Raw genomic sequence first — 27,697 nt, 5'->3', positions numbered from 1 at the left:
AGAGAATATATATGAAACACCAAATGTTCTTTAGAATTCAGTGTGTCTGCAGTGGTTCCACCTTCTACTGCATAGTTAGTCCTGATTCACAGCATCCTTAGAATTGTTTCAAACCATGTTGACATTTTCAGTCTCATTTAAATTGATACTGTGACTGGACACATTAATAGTCTTGCCTTATGTTCAGCAATTTGTGCCTGAGATGTTGGTTGTACACTTACTGGTATGCTGCTAGTCTCAATATGAAGTGGATTTTTCAGATATATACAAAAGGAAACCAGGTAAACAAACTAAGACAGCATCTTGGTTTAATGAACATTGCAAGCTATAAATTAGCCTCCCATATCTGACTGACTGGAATGACAGCTACACTGCTAGTACACTCTAAACAGCTAAACATTTGAATATCACTGTCCCACTGTAGATGTTAAACCTATGAATGATCAATTTTAAAGAGAAGACTAAACTCTACATTTATAATTTAAACTTGCCCACAAATAATTAGCTTCTAAGATCTGGAGTAAGAGCAAAGAAAATACATTGTTCTTCCTGTGCTAGTTTCCAATTTAACTGATTAATATTTTAATTAAAATAAATGCAACACAGATGCAAAATATGTAAAGTTTCTCTTGTAGTAGCAATATGGTATTTGTTAACCATTCTTTTTTCCTTGCTTTGTTGAACATGTGCATAGCATGAGATATAAATATTGTTAAACTTTCTGGGCTAGTAAAGATGCAATAGCCCCAGTCCTTTCAAGGCCATTAAGGGATACATTGGCACCAGCTTTAATCATGGCTAATCCTAACAAGGGTCCTTCTTAACTAGAGTTTCAGCAACTTCAAACCCTTCTTTCAAGTCCTGAAAAAGCTTGCATTTCAACACAGCTTTCAACACAGTTGAGTTGGAAGGGGAAGGACTGCAAGGAGGGAGTGCACATTCCTATAACTGGTTCCTTGTCTCAGCTATCATGAAATTGGCCTATTTTTAACTTGTTTTGCACTCAAAGACGTTGCTCTTTTATATAGTATTCCTTGTTGGATCCTTGCTGTAGGGTTAAAAACTAGTGTGTTAAGTGGCAACTTGAGGATTAGGCTTTATTAGTGACAGGAGGATGGTTTGTATTTCTCATTTTCAAATATTGAATAAAATTGTTCATCACAGTAAGTCCACCATTACTTCCTGTGCATAAGTTTCTGGCAATTACATTGCTAGAAAAACATTTTGGAAAAAAGTCAATAGCTTAGCTATTATGATTTCTTTCAGCACATGATAGTTTGTTAACACTAAGCAACAGTGGTGGTTCACATGCAATACTGTTGGTTAATTGACTGCAATGCTTTGATTTTTGTTTATTAGCAGGGCTCCACAAATAGTACTTGGCTTGGTAGCCAGCCATTATTTCTAGAAGATTGTTTAAAGTTCCTCTGGTCTTGTGCAAAGTGTCTTTCCCTTTCCACTGTGAACTGGAACTGCTGTTGCTGCTGCTGCTACTACTACTACTACTGCACAGCTTTTCAACAAAAGTTCTCAAAGCAGTTTACATAGGAAAAATAAACAAACAAGATGGCCCTCTGTCCCATAGGCTTTTCCCTACAAGGTATCAGCTTTACAAGACAGATGCCATGGCTCCATGCAGGCCTATGTCCCTACATTCCTCCATTTAAAGAAGCAGCACTACCCCCACCTCCCCTGCATGTATAATGTGTACATCTATGCAACAACAAAAAGTCCAAATTTGGGTTTTTCCAGTTTTCACTCAATAGCTCTTCACAAAAATACCCCCCACACACAACTGCACCCAAGTTACTCCACAAAAAATGTCCACATTTTTGTGCCAGTGTTCCTTTCTCGGTTCTTGAGGTGGCGGGGGAGAGACCAGCAATGGAAACAACACACACACTATGCGCGCACGTACAGCAAGCACTTAAGACCACTTCCGGTCCTAGGAGGCATTGGGGCAGCAATGAGCTATGCTGCTACCCTGCCAGACTGTTTTTAAAGACAATGCCGGTGGGGGAAATGCAGTTAGGGATGTGCGGACCGGTCCGGCAGTCCGGTTCAGGGGTTCGTGGTCGAACCGAACCCCCCCCCCGGTTCCGTCTGTGATTTTTAAAAATTTTTTTAAAGTAAATGAGAAGCACCTTTAGCCCCTTCGGGGGGCTTGCTGAAGCTGCGGGTGGGGGGGTCTGCGTGGTTCCCCTCTCCCTCCGCCGGCCTTCCTCATCACTGCCGCAGCCGTTATGTAAAGCCTTTTTGGCCCTTTCGGGCCTCCATAGTGGCCTCGCAGAGGGGCCTCGCCAGACCAGGTGGGGTTTGATGGGGGGCCGGACCGAACTAGCTCGGTCCGGCCTCAAACTGAACCGGGCCAGACAGTTCCGTGCACACCTCTAAATGCAGTGGGAGGGGTGAGAGCACCCTTTCCCGTCCTGAAAGATATCCCGCCCCCACCTTCAAACTGGCAGGCACCCATTCCATGCACATCACTAATAGGGACATCTCAGTGGTGTAGTTTGTGATGTTATCCACCCCAGTTCAAGATGCCGAATGTATGAACATTTGAGGAGCGAGTGGTCTTGCTGCTTGTGGACTGTAATCGATTTGAACCGTATTTGCTACAGTGAAAGGAAAGTAGACAGGTTACGTCTTACTAGAACTTGTTGTTTAAAGAAGCTGGCAAAATAACAAAAAGCTGGCAAAACTTCCTCCTTGTTTGAGGCTTCTCTCCAATTCTGATCAACTGAATTATATTCATGGTTGCTATGACAACTGTATTTTTGGCATTATGTACATAGAAAAGAACTATAATTCTAATGTTTGTCTAGACATAACTGGTAGTTACCACATGGGGTGCTGTTACAAAGCTAGTTTATAGAAGTGATATGCCCAACCTTGAAAATATTATCACCATCATCATACATATATAGGTGAATGTATAGCTGTACTGCAGAAGTTATGTTTAAGGTAGTAACATAGATCAGAGATTCTCAACACTAGGTCCCAGATGTTAATGGACTTCAACTCCCATAATCCCCAGCCCCAGTGGCCTTTGGTTGGGGATCATGAGAGTTGAAGTCCAATAACATCTGGGGACCCAACATTGAGAATCCCTGACACAAATAATGGTCCATATTAATTTACAGAATTTAATCTGGAGCTGCTGTGTTGCTGTTAGTGGTACAGCTTTTTATAGTGTAAATGCAAATACAGCTTTAGATATGGCATGTTGGCAGAACACAATAAAATCATGTTGCAGTTTGAAACACAAATTTATTAATGTGTTTATATGGTATATATTTTCAAATACTGTCTGTTTCATTGAAGGTGAGATCAGTTATGCTAAAATATTGGCATGGAATGTCTTAGTAAGAAGACTGAATGATAGTTTTAAGTGCTCTGGTTTGGCAGTTCCTAGGAAGAAAACTTCTGCTTCTATATTACAATTCTAAATATGAAAACCATTAAATAGAATCTTTGTAATAAATTACATTGTTGACTCAGTAGGACAGAGAAAAATAAGTGATATAGAACATCACAAAAAATTCTTCATAAATGATTCTTGTCCTATTTTGCCTATAAAACAGTGAGGAAGTTGACTTTATGTTCAAGATATTGTCCCAGGCAAAAAAGTCAAAACAAAAAACATTCCTAACCTACAATACTACATTAGTCTTGCATGCTTTTTCCTAGAGCAAATAACATTTTTGTATAAAAGAGCCACATATACATATTGTAAATCTCTTATTCAACAGCCCTCTACATGCTAAGTTTTGTAATGACCTAGCAACCTATTTTCTTTTCATTTGCTGGGATCCAAAGCGGTCCTTGTGTGTCTACAAAAGTCTTCTGTGCATGCTGACTTTTCCCCTTCTGGTGGCAGCCCATTTTGCCTAAAGAATTCAACTCCAGAGAGTCCTCCAGTGTTTAGGAGGGCTAGAAGAGCTTGGTAACTTAACTTGTTTCCTTGCACCTTTTAGGAAACACCAGAAGCACTGAGGTAATACCACCAGCATTCTTGAGAAAAGCCACCCCTTCTTGCCTTCTTTGAGTTTTCTGTGGGGGAGGGGGAGAGAGAGAGAAAGAGAGTGTGTGTGTGTGTTTGTGTGTGTGCACGCGCGCATCCGCATGCTTGGCAAGGGTACTTGCTGCTAGTGACTGAGTGAGTGGATTTATGGAACGGGGGGTGAGGTGCTGTAGCAAAAGAGAGGTTGAAATTTTCCCTTTTTGGATCGTGGGCTTTTTGTTTGATTAGAAGAAGAGTAGTGTCTGATTGAAGAGGTACTAAATAAGCAAGATGGATTTTAAAGTTGTAAGGTCTGCCATAGCTTGTTACCAAAATTGTTACCCAAAAAATTTCTAAATTGCCATCTCCTTGCAGACTTGTAAAGGTAGCTTTAGGAATTCATTAAATTCATTAAATCATTCACATTGATTTCTGAAAGTACTTTTGGTCAGAATGCTTTTTACCAATAATTCCAAAAGAAGAAATTTGAGTAAATTTAGCTTCCCAGTGCTGAGTCTGGTGAAAACTGCTAAGGGTAATTCACACTGTGTTTTTCAGCAGATCTGTATATAGGAGGCAGTTGCTGCTGATGGTCCAGCTTAAAAAAAACAAAAAACTATTGTAAAGCATTGTTAAAATAATTCAAAAACAAAATCTATATTAATTTGGCTGCTTCAGAAGTTTTACTCATCCTCCTGATTTGCTGGAAATAAGGTTTTAATGAAAGGAAAATGATGTTAAAATATACTTTTCAGATGCATTTTGGCCTTTTCAGTAACCTGTAACCATTCAGTCCTCAAAATCTGGGATTAATAATCTGTGATCCCCAGACCCTCTACAGTCCAGCACCACCTTGCCTGCTACATTGCTGTGAAGTAAAAAGGCTACCAAGGTATGAGTTTCCTTGACATGGAAGTATTAAGTGAGTAGGAAGGAACCACTTCTAGTCAACAAGTTTGCAACTCTAGGGCACCAAATTCAATGTGATTGGATTGTTTTTGTGGCAAAGGGCAAGTCTTAAAATGCTTTAAAGGTTGGTAATATCCATGCATTAGTTTTAATACAAAATGCACAATTCTTTCCTGAACATTCAGATCTTAAATGCATTACTTGGTCATAAGTGCTATTGAAATCTGTAACTTTATTTCCATGGAACATCTTTAATGGTTTAAATGCCTGAACTAATGAGCTGGTAAACCTCTGGGTTAATTCAGCCGTGGGCTCAGTGTGTGGCCTTCCCACATGGACCCAACCACATTCTTTAAGATGAGTTTGCTAAACTAGCCTACCTTACAGTATTGTGGTACTGGATTACACAAAGGATGTTGAGCATTTAGGAAAAGTGCTATATAGTTGTTTCATATTTATGTTGAGGTGCAAGGATGGCACTCTCCCAGGGGCGACAGCTTTCTTGTCCTGTAAAAGCTATGCTGTGCAATAATAATTTACTATGTTGAAACAACAATGCTTTATTTGATGCAAAATATGCTTGCAAAACCAGAACATGTCTCTAGTTCTTTGTCTGGGGACTGATTGTGCGTCTACATCTCAACATCAGAATTCCATTGGAAGTAATCTTTGAAATAAAAACCTTTAGTTTTCAGTTTGTAAAATGAACTGATCTTCACACTAACATGCAGCAGTACATGCTTCATTTTCAGAGTTCAACCGTTCTACAGCCATAACTTTCACTGTAGCCTACAGAACTGATATATTTAAATGTTGCCAATGAAGCCCATACATTCTGTATTAACACAGTTTTATTTTAAATGAAGCCTTCTGCTTGCTTTGTGGCTATTAAAACTTGATTTAGTAACGTAAAGTATCACAGTGAAATGTTTAAAATACCTTTGCAGGCCTTGCTTTTTGTAAAGTTAAACTGTACAAAACAACTTGAAATGTAACATCTGTCTGTAGTTCAAAGACAATATATTTTTAAAAGTGTTTGAGTCTTTCAGTCAATGGGTCTGATCATCATCTGAACTGCTTTTAGTGAGTATGATCCTCCTCTGTATTCTGCCCAGAAAATCCCATCCTGGTGCTTGCTTCTGTAATGTCCTCCTCTGTACCACACTCCATTGAGATTAGAATGGGCACAGGCATTGTACCACCAACCTCCTTTGTGAAAGTGCGCGCAGTTTCCTATAGGAAGAAACAAAACATTGTGAAATTTAACAGTATTATTATGGCTTTATCCTGTTTGTTTTTAATTGTAGGATTTAAAAAGGCCCCTAAACTCCTCTAATTGAAGATCTTTTCTGTACTGTTTCAGCTTAGAAAGGGGGAAGGGGAATGAGTGTCGATCAGCATCCCCTTGCTCCATCCTTGTGAATGACTGGCGCCGGGTTCCATTCCTGGAAAACCTCACGGTTAGCTAATTTGTGGTTTGGAAGCTATTGGAAAGCATTGAAAACGGGGGTAGGGGAATCGTGGTTGCAAAAAGACAGAAAAACCCAGCTACAAATAGAACAAATCACACACACACACATACACACACACACACACACACACACACACACCGAAAATCACCCTTTGATATCTGGAAATGACCTCCTGACCCCCCCATCCCCCCTCCAAACCCCCAAATTTAAAAAAAAATCTTGCCAAGCCACAGATACTCAGGTCGCGGTTGGCGAGACCTGCCACAATTTCCCAGTCGCAGATACTCAAATTGGCGGAGGGACGGCTGTAGTAGAGCATCTTGTGTGCAGAAGGTCTCAGGTTCAATCCCTAGCATCTCCAGATAGTGCTGTGAGAGATTCCTCCCTGACCTTGAAGAGTTGCTGCCAGTCAGTGTGGGCAGTACTGAGCTGGATCGACCAATGAGCTGACTCAAAATAAGGCAGCTTTCTATGTTCCTATATTTCTCTTGCATTTAAGCCTGCAGGTTAGGCTGAGGGAGGAATGGGCTGAACCTGAGCACTAACCAGCTAGTCAAAAGGAGGGAAGGATGTTGCCTCACCCCAGAGAGGACTTGTCTCACTTAAAGCTGAGTCAGTCCCGAGCAAAGTTGTTGCCCAGCCAGCGCCCCCAAGGCACAGTGGCATTGGCATTTGTCCCACATTGTTCAATTATAGGTATACCCCTGCTTGCAAGCAGGGGTTCTCTGTGCCCTACCATTTAGTGGAGTGGGGGGCATCATTCAGGAGGTAACTTCTCCCATTGGACTATGGAGGCAGGGTAAAAAAAATTTAATGTAACTGCTGGTGAAGGCATTCGCCCTCTCAGTGCTTGTCCTGTCTTCATTAAGAAAGCAGAGACTTGGGCTGCTTTCTGTGACGTATCCTACAACCCTCCAGGCAAATCCCTTCCCTCCATCTCTTCTTCTCAAAAGCAAGTTACATGGAAGGAGGAAAAGTATACTCTTAAAAGCTACCAAGATCAAAGAAATAGCAAGAGAAGAAGTGGAGCCATGTACCACTCCGCCTGAATAGCTTAGTGAAAAGCTAGCATAAGCAGGGAATAGAAGGTTCATGTTCCGGACCAAAAACTGTCCTCCAGGAGAATTCCCTGCAGGTTTCTCTGCAGCCAGTTGTACAGTAGGAGGGCTTTCCTGGGCCCAGGGATGGAATTATAATTGTGTGGCTACCAGGGCCCCCCACATCACCAAGGAGTCCTGTCACTGCTGCAGCCCTCACTGGCCTCCGCTCAACTGCTTGCATTGGCCTACTGCAGGGCTGGGAAATCTTGGCCCTCCAGCTGTTGTTGAACTACAACTCCCACCATCCCCAGTGGCTGGGAATGATGGGAGTTGTAGTTCAACAACAGCTGGAGGGCCAAGGTTCCCCACCCCTGGCCTACTGGCTTTCTATTGCTGTCCAACATGGTATAATGGCGTTGACACCCAAGCTCAGGTACCGGGCAGTAATGTCATTATACCACATTGGCCGACACAGATGGTTGAGTGGTGGGTGGGGACCTAAGGCAGGATTTGCTGCTGCAGCGGATGGGTCGGAGGGCTGCTTCTCAATTGTTTCACATAGGCCCCTTCTTAAGCCACTTCCTGGACCCCAAGAGAGCACTTCAGTGGGCTAAAATGCTGGTGTTAAAGATGCAAGTGTTGATGTAGTCAGTATGGCCCTCTCCAGGATAAGATCCCTACAGGTCTCAAAATAATGGCTGTTCAAGGGTCATCAATTAAGAAATGGCCCAGTAAGAGACCTGCTATCTTTCTTAATCACCCTCCCACCACTCATATATGGAGATTGTCTCCGTTCCAGATTTAGCAGGCAGGTGGTAGTGGTATAAAACCTTTAATTTCAATCTGTGTCTGAGGCTTAAGAGTCAGTTTGTAGAAACTGAATTAATTCTACACCAGCCTTAATAATTTTGCATCACTAATTTTTCCAAATTTACCCTTCTATATTGTTAGTAAATTGGACTCTATGCATTTGTAGTGCTCTTTAAATCCCAACTCATTCATTTAATTTGGACATAGTGAGCACAAGTCATTACAAGGTGATTTACCCTATGGTTTAATGCATTATGGTGTTCAAATGCTCCCTCACTTAATGATACTCTTCCATGAGAACCAGTATTTGTTCTGGCACAGTAAAATACCAGCTCTCACCACATGAGGGTGCACTCAGTGACACTACATTAATCTAATGTAGTTTTAAGTAAGATGTCAGTTGCATTTGTGTGTGTTTATGGGCAATCCTGCATGAAGATACATTGAGCTTGCATTAAACTGCTGAGGTTTTTTTTTCAGTGCTTGATCAGAATTATTTCCACAATAGGAAACAATAGAAATTTAGTCTGTAAATTTGGTACCTGTGTACATGTCTCTGTCTCGATCCAGTGTTGTAAATTGTTTCCCATTGTGCCATATCATGGAGTCACCAGCATTCCCCTGGTAAGTGCCTAAACGCAATCTGTAGAATTCACTTTCTGGTTCCAGTCGGAAACTGCTATATTCTGCATAGACTTTCTTATTACTCCAGTCTTCTAGTTCTATCAGAAGTCTGTAATTGTCCTGATTAGAAAGCAAGTAAATGTTTTCCAGTCCAAGCCAATACTCTCCAGCAACGTTTCCAAATCCTTTCTGTTAAGCAAAACAGAATTCTGATTAGACTGTCTGGCATTTGATAGTTAGAAAACACATATATAGATATTCTGTGTGACTTTTGTCCTCTTAAATTCTTGGAATATGTTTCCAATCAATACTTCACCCTTTAGTGCAGATATTTGTTTAAGACCGGCATATAGTTGTCTTTTTCCATCTAAAGTAACTAGCACAATTCAACTTGTATTCTAAGATCATTATACTGTATTTTCCTTGCTCTGCCCCATATCAGTGACTGGCGGGGGCAGGGCAACTCACAGGTACCAAAAAGACACAGAGTGAGTTGCATTAGATCTTTATAGAAGTGGAGGGATACTCTTCACATTGACTTTTATTTTCAGCAATAGCCCTGTTGCTTATGTTTTGTTCTGCCCTTAAGGAACATCAGATTTTTTCCTCCATGAGAATCAAATGTACTTATTCCATGCATTCTGTTGATGCAAGACACATGTTCCCTAGACGGGTACTACATCAGTACTTTACCAGTCTGTAAAGAATACAGGGATGAAAGCAGAACCAGCACAGACTACCCTTTTGGAACAATTGGGTTTCAGTGTTGAATCCATCAATTCTTTTGGATTAATAGGTTTGAAACCTTTGATCAACTAAAAATGTGCCTTGATTACTCAGGCAGCATACTTTAAAAATATGTATTTTTGAATAAGAGTACAGTACTTTTGTCAATGGTATGTGAAATGCTTTATCTTAAGAGGTGTTTCTGTTATATTGCTGTATCTCTGTTATTAGAGAATACCTTTTTTGCATGTGTAAAGTAAAAGTGTGCTGTCAAGTCAATTTCGATTCCTGGCGCCCACAGAGCCCTGTGGTTTTCTTTGGTAGAATACAGGAGGGGCTTACCATTGCCTCCTCCCACACAATATGAGATTATGCCTTTCAGCATCTTCCTATATCGCTACTGCCCAATAAAGGTGTTTCCCATCTAAAAACAGTGAGCAGCATCCAGATAAAGCACTGTTAAATCAGTGAGGCAAGTTAGTATTTACTAATTTAAGTCCTCTTAATTTAATGGGACATAGTCATTAGTAACTTAGTCTGCGTGCTGCCCAATGTTGCTTTTGCTTCAGAATTAGTGATTTTTGCTTGTATGAAGGTGATCAACTACTTAAATACAGTCCTATTCTTTACATAAAATTTACAATAGTGCTTCACATTCAAAAAGATAAGTAATTGCCCAAAGGCAATGAAGGACTTTTCACTAGGCAATTTCGGAAGTAAAATTCGTCAGTCTTGCTGATGAAACATGACAGAAGTGTTTAGAAAGGAAGATTAGAATAACATTAAATGGAGATACATAACTTCGAAAAGGGAGTGCCTTCACAAAAGTAGGCACCATTGTTACAAACTGATAGTTTGACATAAAAGTGCTGTACTAGGCATAGGAAATGTTGTATTGTAGACATGCCCTTAGATTATTGTTTGGGCAGGAACAGTGCCATTTCTGTTAGATTTATACAGTAGTGTTATACAGTCGCTGTTTCCCCCTCCCCCTTTGATTTTTTTTTTAAATTTAAAAGTTACCTTATAATTATCCCAGTTTGTGAAGAAGTTAACAGAACCATCTGTTCTTTTCTGGATAACTGTCCAGCCGCCAGGATCAAGGCTGTTCTCACACCATAACTGCACTGGTCCATGGCTGTTTTCAGACTTGATCATATAAATCCCACTGCTGGAATAACCAGCTTGTTTGGCTTGTTGACAGTCCTTGAATGGGCCTTTTTGAGGGGAGGGGGAAAAAGTCATGGAGTTTTATGATTGCGTTACTAACATTGGCAATAGCATATTTTGTTAAGCTACTGACATATGCAAAGATCTTTAAGTATTAAGATGCAGCTATCCTTGATTTTGGTAAAATGTGGTTTATTTTTAGCGATTACAGTACTAGAACTCTGAAACACAACCAGCCTTTCAAACTGTTCTAAATCATTATATGTTTTCCAAAGTAGAAGGCATCGGGGGGGGGGCGGTTTCTATGTGTCTAGGACAGAGAGGAAGCACATATTAAGAGCTGGTATAGCACAGTGGCTAACAGTGAGCTGGGAAATCCTTAGTTCCCTAGTTGAACACAAGGAGCTTACTAAATTAGACTATCCAGACTAGTCCATGGTTCTCCAGTGACTCGGGCAGAAGTGTTTCCCAGCTCCATTGCTGGAGATTCCAGGTATTGGACCTGGGACCTTCTGTATGCAAAGCATGTGCTCTACCAATGAAATATAAGCATAGGCAAATCAGTCTCTCTCGCTCTCTGCCTTTTGTTTTCCAGTCTTTTCTTTGACTCCTTATCTTACTGACAGCTTTAGTATTTCCCTCTGTTTCCCCATCTTTCTAGAGCAGGAGAAAGGGGATGTCTGGGATGAATAAATAAGCAGCCTATTCTATTAGTGATTCCAATCTTAAATTTCCCTTCCCTTAGCACATGACTCATTTAAGAGGGGGAGATCTGTTTTACAAGCCCTAGTATTCCCTGTAGCCACCTAATGGTGCAGCAGGGAAATGACTTGACTAGCAAGCCAGAGCTTGCTGGTTCATATCCCCACTGGTATGTTTCCCAGACTATGGGAAACACCTATATCAGGCAGCAACAATATAGGAAGATGCTGAAAGGTATACGGTAATCTCATATTGTGTGGGAGGTGGCAATGATAACGCTTCCTGTATTCTACCGAAGAAAAACCACAGGGCTCTGTGGTCGCCAGGAGTCGACATTGACTCAATGGCACACTTTACCTTTAGTATCCCCTAGGTGACTTCATCAAGATTGTTTTGTAGTCCAAACTAGATTTTTCACATTTCAGGGTAGCAACTTCAGAAAATAGGGTGCAACAGTTGCACCATTTGTGATCCACAAAGCCAAATGCAGTCTCTCAGCCACATATTGTGGCCTGCCAGATTCTTGGCAACCCACTGGTCTAGCAGTTCCAGACAGGCAGCAAAAGCAGGAGATTATCAAGCTACAGATATCACCTTTATATGGCTGTTGGACTGCACTAAATTTTTTTGGTGAATCACAAGTTGTGCAGTTCTGACACAAATGAAGAGATCTGCCAAATGTACTCATGAAAAATACTTAAATATAGCTAAGAGAATATAATTTAATTTTATTCCAAATCATTGCAGTCCTCAGTGCTGAGTAGCTTTCCCATTTATCTCCCCTCTCCACCCCCATACAGATTATCAGCTTTTGTTGAAGGGCTTTTCACTAAAGAAATTTCAGAGGCTCTTAAATACAAGGAGCTTTGCAGAAGCCTTTTAAGTAATAAAGTTGTGATATATTGAGGGAATTGGCACTTAATTAAGCAGGAAGTCAAACCAAACTCCAAAACTGGTTCAGAGGCATATTTCTCAACTCCCTGATAGTGGAACTGAGCCTGAACCTAAAATCTTTGTTGCCTCAAACTGAAACAGAACCCCTAAATGCAATAAATGGCGACCAATTCAAAACAAATGGTCCAGTAACCAGGTGCTTAAAGATTTGTTATCACAGCTCAGCCAGGCCCCTGGCATCATCATGGGCCTGAGAAATGTACTGATTAATAACTACACTGAGGGAGCTAGGCAAAAGCCCGGCATCACCATCAGAATGGTCTGTGTGCCAGCTGAAATATGCTTCTCCTGTCAACCTGGATCTGAAAAGGAATAATTGCCCTACTGAGGGAAGGGGAGTGAGATGTGCTTGATCATGTCCCTTACTGGTCTACTGTTGAATTTTTGGAAAGCAATTCTAACTTAAGTAGCAATATCTCTATTATTTGAAGAGTGTATACAGGGGGACTTTGGTATTCTTGGGGTTCTGTTCTGAGCTAGTACCGCAGATGCCAAAACCACAAATACTGAGACACTGGAGCAATGGAAATCCGGGGGTTAGGTTCCCAGTATTGGAGAAGCCGCCAATGCAAGAAGCCCACCTAAAATGCCAAAATAAAGGGTCCTACCATGCTGCACGGGCCTTCTACTGTCCAGCAATGCCCCACCCCACCCCAAAATCAATTTTCCCCCACGAAAAATCATGGGGGGGATTGCCATTATAAAAATTGAAATGAGCCACAAAATGGCTGCCAGAAATGACCTCCAAGATCATTTCTGGCCACCCTGGATACGCAGATTTAACCCATTTTAAGCCTTTTTTTACCCGTATATACTGAGGTCAGGAGTCTATTAGCTGACCACGGATACGCAAATAAGTGGATAACGAGGTTCTACTGCAGTGTTCCCTCTAACAGGTTTTCCCAGCTGTTGTTGATTGCAACTCCCAGAATCCCCAAGCAAAAGCCATTGCAGCTGGGGATTCTGGGAGTTGTAATCAACAACATCTGGGGAAACCTGTTAGAAGGAACACTGTTCTGCTGTATAGTAGATGTCTATTTATACGCTGTGGCTAGGATCCAGAGTAGCACTTGCGCTGGTGTGCAGGTGGAATCCATTTTTGTTACCCTCTCCTAGTCACCATAATCTCCAGACTTGCCAAAAAAGCTGTTCATTGCGGGACCCTCAGCAACCATGTGGCATGTGGCACATATGACTGCAGGAAGGGGGTTATTCAAAGAAAATGGGCAGATACGGAAAGGAGTGCTCTGGCGGAGCACTAGTCTGGATGCCACTCCCAGTCATGTGAAAAAATCTTCCAGGAAACATCAAATTGATGTTGTATAATAGACTTCCTTTGCATGTCTTTGCTAGAGTAATGGATAATTACATTGCCAGCTATCTTTGGGATCTGGCATTTTTATACCTGAATCAATTTATGATGAAAGAGCCAATTCATATTTTATGGAGCAGGTAGGCTAGATACACTGGTGTTTGCCATAGTAAATGTACAAAATATGAAATGAGATTCTTATCCCCCAGTACTTGGAGACACATGGTGGAAGTATTTGTTGCTGTACACCTCATGACACTAATAATTTTCCATTTGTACTAAATGTATCACAGTTAAATTAGGAACATAGGAAGCTGCCATATACTGAGTCAGACCATTGGTCTATCTAGCTCAATATTGTCTTTACAGACTAGCAGCAACTTCTCCAAGGTTGTGGGCAGGAATCTCTCTCAGCGCCATCTTGGAGAAGCCAGGGAGAGAACTTGGAACCTTCTGCTCTTCCTAGAGCAGCTCCATCCCCTGAGGGGAATATCTTACAGTGCTCACACTTCTAGTCTCCCATTCATATGCAACCAGGACAGACCCTGCTTAGCTAAGGAGACAAGTCACGCTTGCTACCACAAGACCAGCTCTCCTCAAATTCCTGAGATATCTAGCATTTCATTTGCACAGCATCTTGCTATTTCTCCAGGTCTCTTCTAAAACATTCTTAGTACCAGCAGTTGGTTCTTTAATGTTTTGAATATATAGTATTCCTTCTGCTTTGAATGCTAGTCAGACTGGCCAGCTTTGATAACATGAAGCTGGATATTTCACTATATAACATGTAAGAAGTGATTTCATAAACATTAAAAGAGTGGTGGATAATAAAGTAGTGTTTTTAGGAGCCTGAGATGTTTCAGTAACCTAGACATTTCTTGCAGATACATTATAAATCATAACACTCATTAATATTTTCTGAAGTTCCTGCAGCCCCCAGGTTATTCTTCATGGTTGCTAGTAGATTGTCACCAAGAAAGTGCTGCGTGAAGCAGTATAACTATAATGTATATTCTCTCTTTTTATGTTAGCATCTGCATGTGAGTGTGTATTCATATCCAAAATGACTAATCCATGTTACAGGTATTTTAACTTAGGTTCAATGAGTCTGCTCTTCTATTTGTACAAAGTATATTTAAATTAGCTTTTCAGGTAGTCACTTGCCCTGAGCAAGTAACAGGTTCTGTGGAGCAAATAGCTTGCCAGAGCTTTCATCCAATTAGTCTGTAGTTCCTGATGAATAGTTACATACTATTGAATAGTTACAAACTTCTGAACTAATTATACTTATTATTATACTCTAGCCTTGTTGATAACATTGCAGATAAGTTTAAAATAACATTTCTAGAAACCGTAGTAAATGTCTTACCCTCAGTGATTAAAGTTAGTGGTGGGATCCTGAAAGGGCTTTTTGTAGGAGAAGTAGCTGGATCAGGGGGTGGTCTTACTTCTCTGTCTCTAGGATAGCCTGGATCTCTCTGGATCTCATTACTTCCCAAGAGTCCAGGAGTATAGTGCTGGCTATTAGGAATGTGGTGAGGTACAACCTGAACTAAAGGTGGAGAACCATGTGTGTCCTGCCGTGAGAATATTCGCACGCATTGCTCTTCCAACAAAGAGATGATGACTGACTGATTATTTACAAGATCTGTTAGTGTTGCATATTTTATTTCAAGCTCTCTGTACCTTGTAGCCATCTTCAACATTTCTGTAGTGACATTGAGAATTTTGTTCTCCAGCTGGGAAAGCTCAAGTGAATTGTCCCGTTTGCGGATTATCTCATGCAGAAGCTGCATATAGAGTTGAGTAACCCGGGAATTCATATTACGACTTTCCTTTCTCAGCAGCTTTACTTCGTTTACTATATTTCCATCTACATCTACCACTAGCTGCAAGAGATCAATCTCCCGCTTTTGTTTGGATAATACATCCTTCAGATTCTCAATGTCCATCCTTGTAATTTCTTCTTTTTTGTTCTCTGAACCTGGTCCTTTTGTATTGACACAGATTGGTCCAGTTATTTTTTGTTCAGGGACAATAAATGTGTAGCCACACTTTTTCCCTTCATCGCCTCCTTCTATAGAGCGTGGGTGTCGTCTTGGAGAGCTTTTATTGAGTTTAGACTGTGTTGTGTAGTGTCCATTTGATAATAGTAGGAATAATAGCAAACTCCAAGTCCATGAGACCGTCTTCATTTTTAAGTGAACTGAAAGGAAAGAGAGGATGAAAAAAGAATTCAAATCTATTAAGGTCATTATATTAAAAATACTATAACATGATAGTTTTTTGAAATGTGGCTAAATTTTGTTTTATAGTCTGTAAAATGTGTAAAGAGATACTTACTTGATGTAATTACCCCCAAAAAACCTTGTTTTCAAACAACTTTCCCAGTTATTATGTATGATTATTATTGTACGATTTAGTGGGTCGATGACCATAATAAAGGAATCTGAATCTACCATATCATTGTCAATGATGAAATTTTTTAAAATTAAGATTTCCATAGTGTAATTCATTATCCCCTCCAAACTTGAAGCCACATCATATTGACTGTTCCCATTAAAAATTTGGGATGAGGAAAGGTGCAGTACTTCATATCTGTGGTGCCTAAAATAGAATAATCAACTAAAATATGAGATGTTGCGCAGCCCTAATGCTATAGAATGTGACTCGGATTAGCTACTTATTAGAAATGTAAGGTTTAAATAAATTTACATTTACAACTGGTGTTTTTTTTAGAAAGAATACTAATGACTTGTCAGTTCTGCTAGTACTATATTAAGATGAATCGGATTGAAGGAATCCCAGAATAATTATTCCTTGACTTCCAACAGCCACTCCTTCACAATAAGACAGTATGTTTCTGTAACACACACTGGTGTTGGATTTATAGTAATTGTGTAGATGCTTCCAATTGTGCTTAGTGCTGTGACCCACTTCACATTCCCACTTGTCCAGGACAGCTCCAGCTTTGAGGAGGCATCAGCAAAGGGCCCGTTGGTGGGCCCCCTGAGGTTCAGGAGTTTACTTTGGCAGCCATGGTTTTAAAAACAAACAAACCCACCACCTTGTTTTTACTCACAATGACTCTGATATTCCATGACTGGGATGATGGCAGTTGCCAAGAAGAACATTTCAACTACCTAATTGCCAAAGGTAAGCCCTGAATTATTCTGAGGTTCTTAGCTTGTTGACAGTTGTAACAGAGCTCTTAGCATCCAGGCTGGTGGTCATCGTCTTCTTCTTCGTACAGTGCCCCCACCCTGGTACAGCATCCCAAATAATACAGCATTGTGGGTACTGTGGGTTGCAAGAACTGATTTCAATGGTGCACCCTGCACTGGGGCCCCAGGATACTGCTGGAGCCTGCCAGGCAGGGAAGTGCTGTTTTTCTGCTCACGAATAAGTCCCCTTTGATCACAGATGCTTTTGTGATTCTTGCATGTGCTGCAATTCCATGTTTCAGGGGCAAATTTGTGTGGAGCATCCATGTCCATGAGACCGTGAAAAGGACTGACGCTATTCCATGTGTTCATGCATTTTTTTTAAAAAAATTGTAACTCTTAAGAACCTTTTTTGTTGAAAAGTGGTATAGTAAGAGTGCTATTTATGTGCACATGGGATCTCAACACAATGCCCTGCATTGTGGGCAAGTCTAGCATGGTTAGCAACTTCCAGTTAGCTGGCTGAACACAAATCAGACCTAGCTGCACTGAACATGTCCAAGGAGACTTACTGCCTGGCCTGTAGCTCTTCACAGTGGGGAAGAATACACCATAAATGTAAATATGCAGTTGCATTTCACAAATGAATGTTAATATGGCTTGTGAAATTTTGAAGTATATTTCAGTTGGATATTTCTTCAGCCATCTTTACTTTCAGTCAGTCAGTCCTTTATTGCGGTCATAGACCAGTACATTACTTTCAGATAGAATATTGAAAACATTTCACAGTTAACATATATTTAGTTTGTTTGTTCATTCATTTTTACTTGTTCTGGCCTTTAATATTTTAGTGGGAGCATGTAAAGAAGCAAGATACTTGGATGAAAGTCACTTGGTAATTCTTATACTATGAATAGGTTCTAATTTGGCTTTCTTTCCAGTCATGGTGGAGAAACTGTTGCTGTTTAAGTGTTAAACATTAAGTGTTAAGCATTTGTGGCACTTTTGGACACATCAAATTCCACATGTCAGTTAAAATGTTCCCATATTGGTTAGATGAACTTTTACTGATCACCTGATAGTTTCCCCCCCCTTTTTCCATCATTAGTTATTCTTAGGATGTTGTTCATTATAATGTATCACACTGATGGATATTCTTCCATGGTGGTAAACAACAACAAACTCATGAACTTGCTTCTTGTCCTCCATACCAACCTTTTTTTTAAAAAAAAGGTGGTTTATGCATTGTGTTAGAAAAATACCATACAACATATTTACATTAAATTAACAAATTATAGGATAAAAAAAGATTTCCCACAGCAATGTAAACTGCTCATCGTTGTGCAACACACACAAAACAAAACCATCATATTAAAATAAAGCTTATTACTATACTTCAGTATGATATATTCAGCCTTTGCTTTTATAAGCTTTTAAATGTAAATACATTTTATGATTCAAATACATTCCTCTCTAAATACAAACAAGTATGGACCCGCAACAAAATATTGTACTACATCTCTGGTAACCGGCCCTGGCAGCCATAACTCATGCCCTCATCACCTCTCGGCTGGACTATTGCAATGTGCTGTACCTGGGGTTGCCTTTGAAGATGACTCGGAAGCTTCAGTTGGCTCAAAATGCCGTGGCCAGGCTGCTTATGGGCAGGAGAACTGCATTGGCTGCCAGTTTGCTTCCAGATTCAATTCAAAGTGGTGGTTATCACCTATAAAACCCTTCAGGGCTTGGCACCTGTGTACCTTCAGGATCGCCTCTCGCGTCCAACTTTGACCTGCCCTGTGCGGTCATCTTAGATGGGCCTTCTCAGAGTTCCGGGCCCAGGGGAGGTACGTGGGGCCTGGGCTTGTGGGAGGGCCTTCTCTGTTGCAGCCTCCTCCTTATGGAACACCTTGCCTTCTGAGATTCATAATGCTCCCTCCCTCTTGTCCTTTAAGAAGATTCTGAAAACTTAACTATTCTGCAAGGGTGTGTGTGTGTGTGTGTGTGTGTGTGTGTGTGTGTGTGTGTGTTTTGTCCCCCTTTTCTTTTTCACCTTTCTTTCTTTCTATCCCCGCCATTGTGTTTAATTTATGTAAACCCCTCAAGTCTAAGGAAGTCGGGTGGTCAATAAATTTGCTAAATAAATTCCTGGTATACTTGTCACCTGAGCATGTTTTAAAAGCAAAAGCTACCAACAAAGACAGCTAGCTGTCTTTGTGTCTGTCTTTATATGCAATCCCCCACCCCTGTGTTTTCTGAGTTCTCAGTTTTTGGGGGTGGCACTGTTGTTCAGTCCCAGTCCATCGTCACCCATCCCTAATGCTTGAAGTGTAAATGTCAGTCAGGGCTCATCTGTCTTGTGTAACTGCTAAAGAGTGCACTAAGGCACATTTTTTTGGAAAAGAAAAATACATTTTCTGAAGTCTCTGCAGGTCACTCAGTCTTTCACACCTTAAGTGTGAAAAAAATCTGTCTTGTATCAGAAATTTGTGGCTATGCTGATCTGCAAGCTTTTATCAAAAGTTCAGTTCTTCCAGAAGAAATTATCTGTATTTAGAGAAACTCTTGGGCACAATAGCCCATGTAATTGTAAACCGCAGGAGACCATCAGAATACTTTCTGCCACCAATAGTTTTGGCTGTTCCTTCTCTGGAACAATTCAATTCAAAGTCCACTCCATGATGTCTAATATGATAATGAGATTGAATCTCTGAAACAATGGAATGTAGATCCAGATGGAATGTAGATCCAGCTACAATTTGGCTGGGGAGAATGGGAGCTGTGGTTCAGCAACTTCTGGATTACCATGGGTTGAGAACCCCTGGTCTAAATCTAATCTGGCTAGTTGCTCTTTGGAGACAGTCCGGGTCAGATTGTTGTGGATTTAACATAGCCCAAAAGGCTTGTGTATTATTTAGGAATGCATTTTCCTGTCATTGCTTCTAAATCTCCCATATATTACAGGTATCAAGCACTTTCACCTGTTAGATATAAAAAATCCAAGCTGCCTTCCAAGCATTCATCATCTCTTGCTGCTGCCAGATCCTACCCATTTTACAGAGGAGATAACCAAGCATCAGTTTACCATGTTGGCTTGCAAATTGTTTCCAACTTGAGATGAACGTCATAGGTTTCTGAGATTTCTATAAGAGATAGCTAGATGTATTCATTTCCCTTCATGGGTACTCATGGTATGATTTCCCTTCATGGGTACTCAAGACTTGTTCAGGGCCTCCAAAGAATTACCTGATGACAGATAGCCAGGACAAACCATGTTTTGCTCCAGCAAATTTAACTGTTGGACAGGTTCTATTTGTCTTTGGGTATAAATTCCGTGTACCATATACAAAACTCCCCTTGAAGTGCCTTCAATTTGTCCTCATGTGAAGATATTTGTGGATGACAATGCTTTTCTAAGCACTAAGTGCTTTTTCCATGGCCTTGGACCTCAGTGGGTTTTTGCTTCCATGGCCTTGGACCTCAGTGGGTTTTTGCTTCCGTGAACAAAGGCTGACCTAAACATTTCATCCTAAAAGAACCAACGGAACCTGCTCAGTTTGTCCATATCAGGTCTCCAGCATTTATCTTCATTTATTAAAATATGTTTATACTGCCCTTCTGCCTGTATAGGCACTCAGAGCAGGATGCTTAACAACAAAATAAGTATAACAAAAAGAAGCAATAGATGATTAAATCAGTCAAGATAGAAACAACCTCAAAACAACCCCAGTAGACAAATAACGTAGTGAAAATCCCCCCAGACAAATGCAGTAGACCTTCAACCTGAGTGCAGCCACAGGGAAGCCCCCTTCCTGAGTTCTCACCATTCTCAGCACCGCTGGCAGAGGAACCCATAGTAAAACCTCCCCAGATGACTTCATATGGAGTTGGACAATGGCTCCAGACTCAAATGGTTTAGGGCTTTAAATGTCAAAACAAGCACCTTGAACTGGATCCAGAAGCAAATCTGGAGGCAGTACAGGTTGTACAGGAATTGTTCTGCAAAATGTGCAGGGCAGCCACACATAGATCACATTGCAGTAATTAAGTCTGGATATCTGAGGCATGTTATCATTGCTAAATTTGTTTTCTCCAGGAAAGGTACAGCTGTTGCACAAGACAGTGTTGTACACCAGCACCCTTTGATATGCACCCTAGCAATGTGGTACACTAGCACCTCTACCTGGACCTCCAGGAGCAACATTGGAGCCAAGAGTACTCCCAGATTGCACACCTGGTCCTTCAGAGAGTGTGCAATCCTGTCCAGAACAGCTTGAATCGCTTTCTTACTAACCAGCAACAACTCTGTCTTGTCTGGATTAAGTCTCACTTCTTTGCCCACATCCAGTACATAAAACTGTCAAACACCAATTAAGGATATTCACTGCCTCCTTAGGATCAGATGAAAGACGGAGGTAAGGCTGGCTGTCATTTGCATATTGGTGGCATCATAGCCCAAAATTCCATAGAACCTCTCCAATCAGTTTCATGTAGATGTCCTCCCTGCTGTTTAACAAAATGGAACCTTCTGGGACCCTGTGGACTAATGACCAAGAGATTGAACAGCAATCCTCAGCACCACTTGCTGAAACCAGTTCTCCAGGAAAGATTGGAAACAGCACAAAATTACGCCACAGTATCCCAACTTAGCCAGGTGATCCAAAAGGATACCAGGATTGGAACTATTGAAAGCAGAGAGGTCCAGCAAAACAAACTGGATCACACTCACTCTGTCTAGCTTCTGGTGTAGGTTATTAACCAAAGTAACCAGGACAGTTTCAGGCACAGAGCCCATTCAGAAACCTGACTGGTATGGGTCAAAATAACCCATTTCATCCAATACTACTTGGAGCTGGGACGCTACCACCTTGAATGCCTTTCCCTCTGCTATTTTGAAATATATGGCACTAGTCTGCTGTGGAGTTTCCTTCACTAGCCACCATGTAAAATGTAAGAATCCATATTTTTAACATTACTCTCCTACTTTGTAGTGTTTCGATTTCTGTAGAACATATTCTTTAATTATAGTATTTTAGCCTTTTTGTCCAGAAGAAAACCTATTGAATTGGAACTCATTAGACATTGTGTTAGTGTAGAAACAAGGCAACTGGTGTACTTATATCTATTACTCTTCCAGTGTTTATAGATAAAGCACTACTAAACTAAAATCAGAAGGACTATTAAGGTACGTTGGAACTGTGAGAAAAGCTTAGGTTAGCATATTGTAACTATTGTGTTCTCGGCTATCCTTCAATATTATTTCTGTTACACTTGCCTTTTCTTTGGCTCTCATTTAACTTTCTATTGCTGGTATTTAATTAGTAAGAAACAGCACTCTGCTTTTTGGGGAACAAAATCTACCCAGATTGACACAGTGCAATGGCATTTGGTCAAGATTCCTTAAACAAGGCAGTATTGTACAATATTAAATAGTACCCAGCCAAATGGGTTTGCAAGGGAAGGGTAAGTCTGAAGGGTATGTTAGCATATTTTAAAAGATGTACAAATAGCTGGTATCATTTGAAAACTGGTATCAGTTCTCATAATGAAGTGCAGAAATCTTGAGTGTGGAAGCTAAGCTGTAATAGCCATCTGTCTATTCAGTTTGCTTTACATATGACTACTATTTTTCATACTTGTGTACCATTAAATCTGACCCACATTTTGGGGTATCTTAAAAAACAAACCTGCCAAAATCTTAGTCCAAATAAATTCTTCAGTTTGTATAGTACATAATTTGTATGACTTGGTATAGCGATGTTATGAAGGCAAAAACCTATTCTTAACAGTGTCTTACTACATGGTGTTGCACACGTTTTGTGCTTATGTGGCACAAAAGAGTGCAAATACAGAGTGTCCAGCTTCTGATGCAGGTCATGATTAGGTCCCACTAATTTCAATGGGACTTTCAGTTGGTTGTGACTAAGTTGTCTCACTGTTTTCAGTAGTACTTAGGCATGCCTAAATCATAGTCTGGATCTTGCTCTAATCAATCAGATTTTGTTATTTAAGTCATCAAGAGTTTGTCTTATTTGAATGGAGAATATTGCTTTTCTTGAGGGATCGCTGACAACACTCTGATTTCTCAGGAAGTAAACATCATATTAATTTTAAGAGAACTCTTCATACTCCAGGAAAGACCACCACAAGACAAGGCTAAAGACTCTTGGGTGTGTGTGGGTGGGTGTGTCTGTGTGTGAAAGACTTTTGAGGTTCACCTTTTTTCACATGACTTTTACTTTTCAGGTTCACTTTTTAAAACTTGGTACTACTGTAGCATGATGAACTGATACTTTGTGCCTAGTAAAGTTGCACCATCAAGTCTGTGTTGACTCCTGGTGACCACAGAGCTATGTGGTTTTCTTTGGTAGAATACAGGAGTGGTTTACTATTGCCATCTCACACACAGTATGAAATGATGCCTTTCAGCATCTTCCTATCTCTCTGCTGCCCAATATAGGTGTTTCCCATAGTCTGGGAAACATACCAGCCCGGATTCGAACCAGCAGCCTCTTGCTCCCTAGGCAAGTTACGTCCCCGCTGCACCATTAGGTGGCCTAGTATCGAACTGAATTAAGCATTTCTTGCTAACACTTAAAATATATTTGTGCTTACGAACTTTCAGGATGCTAAAATGTTTTGATCATAACATTCTTAGGCTATAATCCATGGATACACATGTACTACATCTGCACATGCATTTCTCCTTCTGCAGCTGCTTTATTAAATCCTGTATTGTCAAGTGGAGTTTTGAAAAGCTTTTCATGGTTAGGTGAGGATTGCAGTTTAAGAGAAAACATTGGGAGAAACAGGCTGCTTACACTCTATTTCTTACATTGATTATTTGCCTTATTGTGGTCATGGTGTGGTAATACATTCCATGGAAATGAAATGAACTTCGTTTCACATAATGGCTGCTATTCAGCAAATGGGTACCACAAATGAAACACACATTTCCCATTTCCAGTTATGAAACAGTCTACACTTGCATTTCTTAATCTCTCATTGATGACACTAGATCAAGTATATGAATCACAGCAATTGTGAAGCAAACATTTGCTTTTAAATAACAATAGTTTTCAAGCAACTAACACTAAAAAATTATTTTTGCTAGTAGCTGAAGTGCTTGTTTCTATACAAGCATGTAAACATTAAAATGTATGTCAGACTTGTATCTATTTTAATAAATTATTCTTTTTAAATCCCCTTTAAATGATTGCTAAAACAGTATCAGGTTTCAGATTTAGAAGCCAAGGAAGGAAAACAACAATTTTATAGTAAGTAATTAATAATACTAAGATATGAAATTACTTTGCATGCAATATTTTTACTATTGTTTCTTCTAATTGCATGGACTGATAACCCTAGATACAAAAACCAACTAGTTCTCCAAGTACATGTTCTAATAAGCTTAGGAACTGTTTCATTCTGTTGAGCAAACCTTTTGATAAGAATTTGAGCTACTGACCACAACATACAAATTAAGACCAAGAAAATGGAGAAAGAAGTTCCATGGTATTTTTTTAATGGGGACCCATGGAGGAATTTAAGTGCTACCTATTTAACCCAAGCTGTTTTGTGTGTAAGCAATATTATATACTTGTCTACCTTACTGTGACTTCAGTGTTACTGATTCTGTACTACTTGCGGATTTTAAATGCATTCTTCAGTGTTAGTCGTCACCTATTGGTCTTGATGTGTGGTGCACATACAGGCACGGGTATCCAGAGGGTGGGGGCAAGAGGAGACAGTTGTCCTCCGGATTAAGCAAGTCTCATTGAATTCAATAGGGCATACTCCCAGGTAAGTGGGTATAGATTTGCAGGCTTTGCGCTCCCTGCCCTACAGAAAAAATGCTGCGGATATGCATGAGTACAGATTATAACTTGAGTCACTATAGACCGCAGGTATTCAGAATGAATTCTTGTAGTCAGCGATCACTAAAAAAAACCATGTACTGGACTGACGCTTTTCCTTTCAAGCTAATCCATCAATGGTTGTGAGTTCTTCAGGCAGCAAATGTCATTCCTTAGGCTTGCTGCAACACAAAGCTGTTCTATGAATAAAGGAGTGTTAGATTACAATGGAAATCCAAAAATATGCTGCTGATCAAAATAAATACTTGGGTATACAAAAGGAAAGCTTTCTAGCTTTGAAAAATTCAAGTTACAGCTCTAATAGTTTCTCATAGTTGAGAATAAGTCTGTGAGCATATTTGAGGGGTATGGACTATTAGCCTCATTTTATTTTAGCCTGAAGTTTTCATTCTCTTCTGTGGAGGCTTAGCATTAAGATTGCTTACTATGCACATGGTCTGACGGCCAGATTCTCCCCACCCCCGCCGCCCAGATCACAGTGGGCTGGGGGAAAGGTGGTAATTCTGGAAGCTTTCCTCTTTTGTATAAGCATGACATAACTCAGTTGTCTGTAGTAATGTTTTATCTTATACTTTATGTAATAGGCAGCCCTAAAATTTAGTAGAATGCAATAAAATAATACCTAAATGGCACATGTTACTGGTAATTCAATACCAGAATTGATAATATCAAACAGAATTGATAGCCCGCAGTACATAACAAGACTACCATCTATATGCAATCTATGGACAAAAACAGTTGCAGAAAAGTAGCATGCAAGTCAACAACAAAGAGAATGTGCAAGCACCAACCTTGTGATGGCTTTTCTTCTGAAGAAGAAAAGATCCAGAGTCTTGTCTTTGTGTATTCTCTTTGTGGGGCCAATGCAGTTAGTTGGCTGGTGATCTGGTTCTAGAGAGAACTGTGTCTTGTTATATTACATCCAAGTATGTATCACCCCATTTAGTTTAATAGGAGAGCCACCTATCAAAATCATTTTCTTCTACTCCACAAGAGACGGAGATATTTTGGAGCTGCTCTGCCTTTGCCTTGTATTTGCATGCTGAAATGAAGTAACTAGCAACAGCTGACCTTGCTTCCATATACAGGACATATGGGCGTGTTTTTACTTTTTAAACAAATGCATGCCTAGACTTAAAACAGTCAGCCCATATATGATGTCACTGAATAACAGAGGGGAAAAAACTCCTAAGGATTTCCTATCTGCAACCTTTAGAGAAGAGAGGGAGGGAGGAGCGGGGAGAACCACTGCTCGAACAAGGAGAGATTGTTTGCTAGTTGAAGGGAAGGCAACAGATGGGGAAACAATTAATAAGAGTTCAGGCAATTGCAAAACATTTTATTGAACTGCCTAAATATGCCTTTCAATTTGTTGCATTAGTGAGATTCATTTAGAGACGAGATTCCTCTAGGCTGATAAACACTGTTTTCTGTTGCCTGGAATGAAAGAAACAGGCTGCTGACTGTAACAGTAAAATGAACCATTTATACTCCTGAAGAATGCAGAACAGAATGTCACAGTCAATTCTTTAAATTTATTTAATGAAAACCAGTTCTCAGTGCAGTAGTTATAAAGAAACTTTGTGCAAGTAAGATAATGTTAAACCTTTTGTGTTAAATAGGTATAGAAATATGTTGGCAGAAAAACATTTGAGTTAAAAGAAACTACTACATGCAACCAAATTCCTAAAGGACAAAAGGTGCCACCCTCAATGAAATATTTCCTTTGATTTATTTGCAGTGGAGGGTTTGCTTTGTTTTTAAAGGATTTTAAGTGAAAAATGAAATACTTTGTTCCTATCATTTTTGTAGGTTTTTAAAATATTTTGATAAATTGTCCTCAGGCTTTATACTTTGCTTAAGAGCTTTTTAGGCAGGTCTCATAGGTCAGTGGTGCACCTAGGTAATTTTGGCACCTGTACCTTAAGGCCTTTGGAGCTCCCCCCACCCGCAAGTTAAGTATCATCCCCCTCTAAACACACACACTATTTTTAACATGTGGTTTCTTGAGGGCACAAGCAGCATCTGAACTCACAAAAATGTAATAATATAAAACAAATATATTTATGCAAATATATGCATTAGCAGAGACATTTCAACATGCAACTTGACCTATTCCCTCTTATGTATTTACCCATTCCCAACTCTGTGTCTAAAGGATCCAATATTTAAGCAACTGATTTTGCAAGAATGTAAATATATATTTTTTAAAAGGCAATAATTTTGTGGGGGGTGGGGTTTGGGATTTTTGTTGCTTTTCAATGCAACTTAGGGGCTGGCTACTTCCCACAGACCTGCACATACCATATTTTGCATTGAGAGTCCTCACACTTAAATTAGTTGAATGTACTATTTTTTTAAACCAAAACTTGCTTGGGAAAATCTGGGGGGAAATTTTAAGAAAAAATTCTGAAGATATTTAACTGACCTGTACAGATGTTTAAAATTCTAATGAAAATATTTCACTGACCTCCTCGTTTGCTGCCCGCCAATCTCAGGAAGCTGGGGGTGCCAGTGTGTGGCCAAATGCACTGCTAGCCTGAGGGTGGCCCACCATCTGGCCAGCCTGAAGCCCCAATGCTCCCGCTGATCTCCAGACTGTTGTGTGCGACCTGTGAGTGGGGACAGCTGATAGCTCAGCGGCCAGCAGCTAAGACACTGGACCTGGCCAGGCCTGGTTGCTTACGACTGCACAGTGTGAGCTGCTAGCATTGCAAGCACATCATGTCACATATTTGCAACGCTCATGCCTGTGCAGTCCGACTCGCTAGTATTGCAAAGGCATAATGTTGCACACTTGGGACGCTAGCGAGTTGCACTGCACAGGCACAAGCGTCACAAATACGTGATGTGACACGCAATGCTAGCGGCTCGCATTGAGCAGGCACCAGTGTTGTGAGTGGTCAGGCCCAGTGCTTTAGCCACTGCAGGCAG

The 27,697-nt window shown here is 40.3% G+C and overlaps 2 protein-coding genes across 5 annotated transcripts in view; one reads left to right on the top strand and one right to left on the bottom strand.

Moving 5' to 3' along the window:
* RALGPS2 (Ral GEF with PH domain and SH3 binding motif 2) overlaps positions 1-27,697 on the top strand; it is a 186,089-nt gene that overhangs the window by 78,920 nt on the left and 79,472 nt on the right. The gene's annotated exons all lie outside the window — the stretch shown is intronic.
* ANGPTL1 (angiopoietin like 1) lies at positions 292-25,917 on the bottom strand. The gene is made up of 5 exons (XM_053243460.1): positions 25,555-25,917; positions 15,092-15,928; positions 10,608-10,801; positions 8,777-9,047; positions 292-6,145 (listed from the first exon to the last, which is right to left on the bottom strand). The coding sequence occupies exons 2-5, from the start codon at positions 15,915-15,917 to the stop codon at positions 5,958-5,960; spliced, it is 1,479 nt and encodes a 492-aa protein (XP_053099435.1). The 5' UTR covers positions 15,918-15,928; positions 25,555-25,917; the 3' UTR covers positions 292-5,957.

This window comes from Hemicordylus capensis, chromosome 4 (genome assembly GCF_027244095.1).
Source record: "Hemicordylus capensis ecotype Gifberg chromosome 4, rHemCap1.1.pri, whole genome shotgun sequence".
Lineage (NCBI taxonomy): Eukaryota > Metazoa > Chordata > Lepidosauria > Squamata > Cordylidae > Hemicordylus > Hemicordylus capensis.
Note: the sequence above shows the minus strand (reverse complement) of the source record. Positions and strands in the feature narration are given on the sequence as shown.